This window comes from Corvus brachyrhynchos, unplaced genomic scaffold (genome assembly GCF_000691975.1).
Source record: "Corvus brachyrhynchos isolate BGI_N302 unplaced genomic scaffold, ASM69197v1 scaffold188, whole genome shotgun sequence".
Classification (NCBI taxonomy): domain Eukaryota; kingdom Metazoa; phylum Chordata; class Aves; order Passeriformes; family Corvidae; genus Corvus; species Corvus brachyrhynchos.
Window position 1 is genome coordinate 1,317,163 of NW_008239647.1, and position 6,936 is coordinate 1,324,098.

A 6,936-nucleotide genomic window follows, 5' to 3' on the forward strand; every position below is an offset into this window, starting at 1 on the left:
TGATTGAACTTTGTGTTGAGTCTCTGCTGGGTCCAAGATCAGATCTTAATCAAGTAGAAAGGAAGGAAGGGGTGATGGGGGAAGGAAGAGTTGGATGTAGTTACCTTTATAAGTTCTTGCCAGTTTAAGATAAACATCACCTGTCATGTTTATTCCTAAAAAAAAAAAATTTTTAAAAAGTACATTGCTTCCAATTTTTTAGGTACTCAGCTGAAGATAGCTTTTACGTTCAACACTTATTGAGGGAGAAACACAGAAAGTGGATAGCGTTAGAGATCAACATTTGGAGATATCTTCACCTTTTCTGTATATGGGTGTAGCCTCAGAGTTTTGATAAGTATTTACTCTGAAGGGAAAAAAGCAGAGTAACCTGATAAGGTTTTAACTGCATCATGATGTGACAGGGCAATGATTGAAATAACTAGAGATTTCACAGAGACAATATAGTAAATTGGTTTGGCTTTTTTCTTTTATTCTGGGGAGGTAGAAATGCACATCAGCATCGGCAAGATGCATGGTTTTGATCTGAAACTTTCACTTTCTACACTAAATAGTAATTAGGGTTTTTTAATCAGTGTGTTTTCTAGAATCTAATTTTGGAAAAGGAGGGGAGGCTAGTTCTTCCAAGCTCCTTCCTACAAAAGGTGAGTGGTTAAGAATTCTTGAGCACCTGGAGATGTGAAGAGCTGTTAAAAAACTGACTGGCCGAATCTGTAGAAATGCTGCTGACCTCACTTGCTTCCCTGGACCATTGTTAACAAGTGCTTTGCATTTGTCATGGCATACCAGATTCCAGCACGGGAGAAGAAAAGGGCCTGATTCAAGGACAATGATTGGAATCCTGTTGCATGAAATGCTGTGAAAAAAAGTTAATTTCTCTGTCTTTGAAATGTACAGTTTGCTTGTAGATGGTTTGACTTTGGTAGAGACAGCAGGTGAATTAACATGAATCACATGAGCTTTGCCAAGGATTCTATGACATTCATGCCCAAGTCAAGCTGAGGCATGTAACAGTGTTTTGAAATGGATAGTAGTTCTGAAGATATCCCTAATACTAAACCAGATTCAAGATCTGCACTGGAGGTTAAATGCTAGTTTAGTCTGCAGGAGTGTTATTTGCTCTCTGGAAGAGATCCATTCGGCTTAAACTTGTAAATCAAGTAAAAGTTTATCTAATTAAAACTCCCTATTTAAATGTCAGAGCACCTGTGTTACTTTTTCTTATGTGAAACAAGTTTTTAGTATTTCATAAAATTATTGTTAGTGAATATAGTAGGCCAGCTTTCACAAAAAATTCAGAGATTATTTTGAAAGGGGGACTAAGGGGGAAAACCTGAGAGGGACAGGCGCATTCTTTTTTAGGCTGCCAGGATTTTATAAGATTGACAGTGAGCTTTTTCCTTACAGATTGTGTCAGATGCTGCTGGACAGGGGGTTGCCATCACTGGGAACAATACTTTCAACAACTGGAATTGGCCTAACGCTGTGATCTTTGCTGCTACTGTGATCACTACAATCGGTAAATACTTGCTGTATCAGCCTTCCTAACTGTAGTTTTCTGTAGGCTTTAGTGTGTTTGTACTCTCCCATTTCTGTGTCAAGGTAGCCACTGAGTAAAGTCCCCATGGCTGGAGCTGCCTAGAGTGTGTGTTCACCTGCAGATTCATAGAGGAAAAAAACCGAGGATTTTGGCACTCTCCATGGGTGTACAGAAGAGAAAGGTGTGCCTTTCCAATCAGTAATGGATTACAGGTGCTGTTTGGGTTGGCTGGTGTCATTCCAGTTCCATTGATTCATGCACTTAAATTTCCAAATCACTTAAAATTCCAAAACAAAAGCGTAACAAAGCATGCCATTAAACTAATACCTCAAGCAAGTGCATATGAGGTTTTTGTACTCCTGTCTTGTTACACACACGCATCCTCTTGAGCTACTACTAAATCATCAGTGTTCCTGGCTTGCAGAACAAGCTAGACTTTTTATCCACCTCTTCAAAGAAGGTGAAGCAGAACAACTGTTGTTTTTTAAATATCACTGCTGATTTGTGCTTGTAAGGCCCTCTGCACTGAAAGACTTCTTCCTCCTCTGATACATAGGTTTTCAGAACTCAACATCATTTGCCTTCTGCTTTTACAGAAAAATCTTTCTACATGGTGTTGTTAGATACTTGTTGCACCTACAGTTAAAAAAAAAAAGGAATGCAAAATAACCAGAGAGGACTGGATTTAGAAGTCTTACTGTTAAACCATATGCAGTACTGTGGTTTTCTTTATTATTTGAAATTCACAATACTCAGCTTATATTGTAACTTATGACAAAATGTTGAAGTCAATAACACACCTAAAGAAGAAAACTCTGTCAGAAGTTCAGAAAATAGGCTGCTGATTTTGAAGCCTGAGTCTGTAATGCTCTGTTGGGTTCTGTGACCAGCAAAGAACAAAATTCAGTTGAAATATCTTGCACTTACTTACCTTGCACTTAACTCACAAGCTCTTACCCTGCAAAGGTACCAGGTCACAAGTTAAATGTGTATAGTGGATCTTTCATGTGGGAGCTAGCTTCAGGATGAATTTTGAGTTTCATTCCATAAAATTGAATCAAATTAAGTTTTTAATAGTGCTGCTTAAGATCGGGGCATCATATCAGAAGTTTTGAGATGAGCTTTATTTTGTATTTATCCCATCTTGTCCAGAAAAAGATGCACAAAATCTAGGGAACTCGTAAAGTGAGGGTTTTTTTGCGTGTTTGCTAGAGTCAAATTGGAAGGCATCCAGATTCAGAAGATCAGCAGCTGGAGTAAAATCCCTTTTAGATGGTGAAGTAAGGAGTGCCTGACACAGTGGGAGCCCACACAACGTTGTTTTGTGCACAGGTAGAAGTGCCTTGAATTCTCTTCAACAAGAACAGACGGACCACATACTTATCTCTTTCAGGTTACGGAAATGTTTCTCCAAAGACACACGCTGGGCGTCTCTTCTGCATATTTTATGGGCTTTTTGGAGTTCCTCTCTGCTTGACGTGGATCAGTGCTCTGGGGAAGTTCTTTGGAGGACGTGCCAAGAGGCTGGGCCAGTTTCTGACAAAAAGAGGAGTAAGCCTGGTAAGCCCTTACTTGTTTACCCTTGAACTGTGTAGTTTTGATGCATGAATTAAGCTTACACTTCTTAACTTGCCTGCTTATCTTGTAGTAAGTGAACACTTGCACAACTATGAATTTTCCCAAATGATGTTGCATTGAAATAACTAAAAGAGGGATTGGGTCTGATGTGTTAGTTCTGCAAGAAGTTTAGCAAAATGAGATCTCATAGAAACCTGTGGTACTACTTCTTACATTAAAGACCTTTAGGACAAATGTACATAAGTCTTCATTTCACAGACATTTCATTCAAGCTCCTTCAGGCACGGAAATGAAAAAAGCTGTCCTGCTTGGCTCCCACCTGCCTGCATGCTAACATGAATATTTCCTGCTGTGCAGTGAACTTACTGCACAATAATATTTTGTTCTGAATTACTGGCTTGTGGTTTTTTGTTTGTGGCTTTTTGTTGGTGTTCTGGTGAGAGTTTGTTTGAGTTTTTTCTTCCCTTCCTTCCCTTCCCCACTGCAAATGAATTCTCAGTTCTAACTCTGCCCAGAGATGGGAGGCAATGCAGGGTCATAGTGCCTGGAGGGCACTGGGACTGCTTTGGGTCCTGGTTTCAGAAACAGAGCAAGAACTTTCTTGGTTTTGCACCTGAGAAGAAAGTGCAGAAAATAATAGTGAACTACATGTGTATGTGCAGTTTTGTACAGAGGTTGCATGAGTGGCAAAGGGAAGGAGACACAAGTAGGAGAGAAACATCTTAAAACTTCTGTATTCAGAAGAGTAAAAGGAAAGTTAGAGGTACTGATGGCTTTTTAGACTAGAGTGCTATGTCCATATCCCATGCCAATTTATAAAATACCAGGGACTCACTAAACTCTTCCAAGAGTGTGAAAGAAAACTATGAGGAAATAATCCTTTTTTAGCAAATAGTTGTAAGAATAGGGAGTTCTTCCTAAAGGAAAAAATGTGTGTTTATTTCAGTCACTTTTAGTGACTTTTAATTATGGTAGCTAAATTGTTAGCACAAAACTCTGAAATATCTGGTACTGTCAGATGATTCTTGGTGCCATGGGTGGGGAAAAAAAATTGAAATCTTTCCCTGACTTTTTCTTTTTTCTTCACAGAGGAAAGCCCAAATTACATGCACTGCTATTTTCATTGTTTGGGGTGTCTTGGTCCATCTGGTTATTCCTCCCTTTGTCTTCATGATGACTGAAGGATGGAATTACATTGAAGGTCTCTATTTCTCATTCATCACTATCACCACCATAGGATTTGGAGATTTTGTTGCTGGTCAGTAATTGTATTTTATGTATTATTTCATTACTTGCATAGTGTGGCAATTCTACTTCCAAACTCTAATTCGAAAAGATGTTTTCTAAGCTTTTTCAGCACATTTTGCAGAATAGAATGTTCACTTAAGGCTCAGTACTGATCCAGTGGACTTGATCTGTCTCTTCACTGTTGGTGTAGACACCTAAGGCCTTTATTGGGTTAATTTGGCAGCCAAGTTCCAGAGTTCATAAGTCCTTCTGGTGCCCCAGGTCTCTACTTCAGGCAAGGAGCTACTGTACCCACCATGATAGTTGTGCATGTGTGAATGGGGTCCAGTGTACTAAGCAGGATGTGTAGGCAATGGGCAGTGCTCTCCACACCTGCCTAGAACTAGTCAATGGGGAATGCTGAGTATATTCCTCTCTCCCTCCTAAGCCTCTTCTTTCTCTAAAATCCACTGCTTTGTTCAGGGCTTTAGAGGTGGTCCTTGTAAGTGGAACTCTGAATCTTTTTCTCAAGGAAGGTGCCTATATATACATTCTTCAGTGGCAGGAAGAAGACTTGTAGTTTTCAAACAGGAGAATGTTCGCTTTTATATCTTATAAGGAGAGGATAGATATGCTGCATTGTAATTTTGTTAGTCCAGTGGTCAGAATACATGCGGCCAAGAAGTGGAAGATGTGGGATCAACTTTTTCTTTCAGATCCCCACTTACTACCTATCAGACCAGTGTTAAAATAACAAGGCTCTTTTAGTGAGGAAGTGAGTAGTTCTCAGAGTCATAACTTCAAAGGTTTATCAGCTGTGAGTCTTCTTTCAGTAATGTTTTTGTTTTTAAATTTCTTGTAGGTGTAAATCCAGATGCAAACTATCATGCGCTTTACAGATATTTTGTGGAGTTATGGATCTATCTGGGACTAGCTTGGCTCTCACTCTTTGTTAACTGGAAGGTCAGTATGTTTGTGGAAGTCCACAAAGCAATCAAGAAACGGAGGAAAAAAAGAAAAGAATCATTTGACAACCATCCTCGGTCTAAAAAACCCCTTCAGATGGGTACCTCAAAGGATGTCAACATTTTCAGCTTTCTTTCAAAGAAGGAAGAGACCTACAATGACCTTATAAAGCAAATCGGGAAGAAGGCCCTGAAGACAAGCAATGACAAAATGATTATAGTGGAAAATGGCAAACAAATGAATGCCAGTATAGATGTTCAGGTGACTTACACAAAGACAGAGTCATTTGAGTATGATGAGGCTTCCCTGGACATTCAGAATGGTCATGTACTGAGACCCCTCCATGATAAACGTATTGGAGACAGCCCTCTAGAAGGAACCATGTTCGTAAATCAGCTGGACAGGATTAGTGAAGAAGAAGGTGAAGTGTGGGATTCCAGAGACTATCGACCCTTAATATTTGAGAATGCCAATATAACATTTGTAAATGAAGATGATGATGAAGAGGAAGATATCTCAGATGATGAGGAAACGTCAAAATCCTCTATGGATGATAATCTTGCAGAGGAATCTGAAACCGCAAAAAAACTGGTAAAATTCCCATCCTCTGATGAATCTACCTTTACCAATAATGAGCTAGAACTTTCTGTGCCTTATGAACAACTGATGAATGAATATAATACAGTAAGCAATGTGAAGGCTGCCACGTGAAGCATGCTGGACAATGGTTTTCTGAAAGTGGTCAGTGCATATTGAACATAGAGCAAGGAGAAAAGTATGTTTGCAGCTTCTCCTGTCTCTTTGAAAACAGAAGCAAGTCCCAAACTAAGAAACTCCAGTCTTCTTTTCCCATCCTAACTTGGCTTCTGAGCCCATCAGCTTTGCTTTTCTGACAGACTTGTAAAATAACAGTTGAATTTGGAGTCCCACTCCTTCTTTGGATATTATGGTTCTTGAACAAAATAGAAAAGACTAGTTAATACACTGGATCTGCTCTGAGTTCATACATTTCATTGAGGAAATAGTTAAGGAGTGTAACTGTATACTGTTGCAAGACTGTTTTGGGCATCAAACATGTTCGGTTACTCCATTAGCCTTTCACCTCTGAAAACCTGGATTTGAATCCTGCTTTTATCACAAATTAAGTCAAGGGGGTTGCCCATTGTTAAGTTGTCACCGCCAAAAATACGGCGCTAGCACGCTGTACTTAATGAGAAACTTTAGACGGAGTGCCAGGACACACAGATCTGAGCTGAGGTGTGCTGGTAGACTGAGAAGGAAGCTTCTGAAGCATCTCTGTAGAATATGTCAGTGCTTGTCAAATTGTAGTGAATTCTAATTTTATAAATAAAATATTAAAATTTAGAGTTCTAAAGGAATGGATTGAGAAGGAGCCCTCTAACAAGGAAGAATCATCTGGGATGAAGCTCACCAGTTGGGCTGCTAAGCTGCACATCAGCCCCAGAACTGTTAAAAGAGTAAAGTGACTGGAAGACTTACTGATCAAAGCATGTATGAGCACAAGCAGGATGCAATGAACTTTTTTAATGTTGAAAGTGTCCTTCCACTGTCCATTTCCTAAAGGAAATACTTGAATGAACTTTATACAGTATCTGTGTACAGGT

General features: G+C 39.4%; 1 protein-coding gene across 1 annotated transcript; it reads left to right on the forward strand.

Moving 5' to 3' along the window:
* Positions 1–510: 510 nt before the first annotated feature.
* Positions 511–6,022, forward strand: KCNK5 (potassium two pore domain channel subfamily K member 5). Its single transcript, XM_017742330.1, has 5 exons — positions 511–553; positions 1,394–1,519; positions 2,934–3,100; positions 4,208–4,376; positions 5,208–6,022. The coding sequence occupies exons 1-5, from the start codon at positions 511–513 to the stop codon at positions 6,020–6,022; spliced, it is 1,320 nt and encodes a 439-aa protein (XP_017597819.1).
* The last annotated feature ends 914 nt before the right edge of the window (positions 6,023–6,936 follow it).

Excerpts from the sequence above, each read along its gene's own strand:
- KCNK5 (XM_017742330.1), top strand. The coding sequence starts at position 511 with ATGCATGGTTTTGATCTGAAACTTTCACTTTCTACACTAAATA. Across the intron at positions 3,101-4,207 it reads CAAAAAGAGGAGTAAGCCTG|AGGAAAGCCCAAATTACATG; the intron begins GTAAGCCCTTAC and ends TTTTCTTCACAG. Across the intron at positions 4,377-5,207 it reads ATTTGGAGATTTTGTTGCTG|GTGTAAATCCAGATGCAAAC; the intron begins GTCAGTAATTGT and ends AATTTCTTGTAG.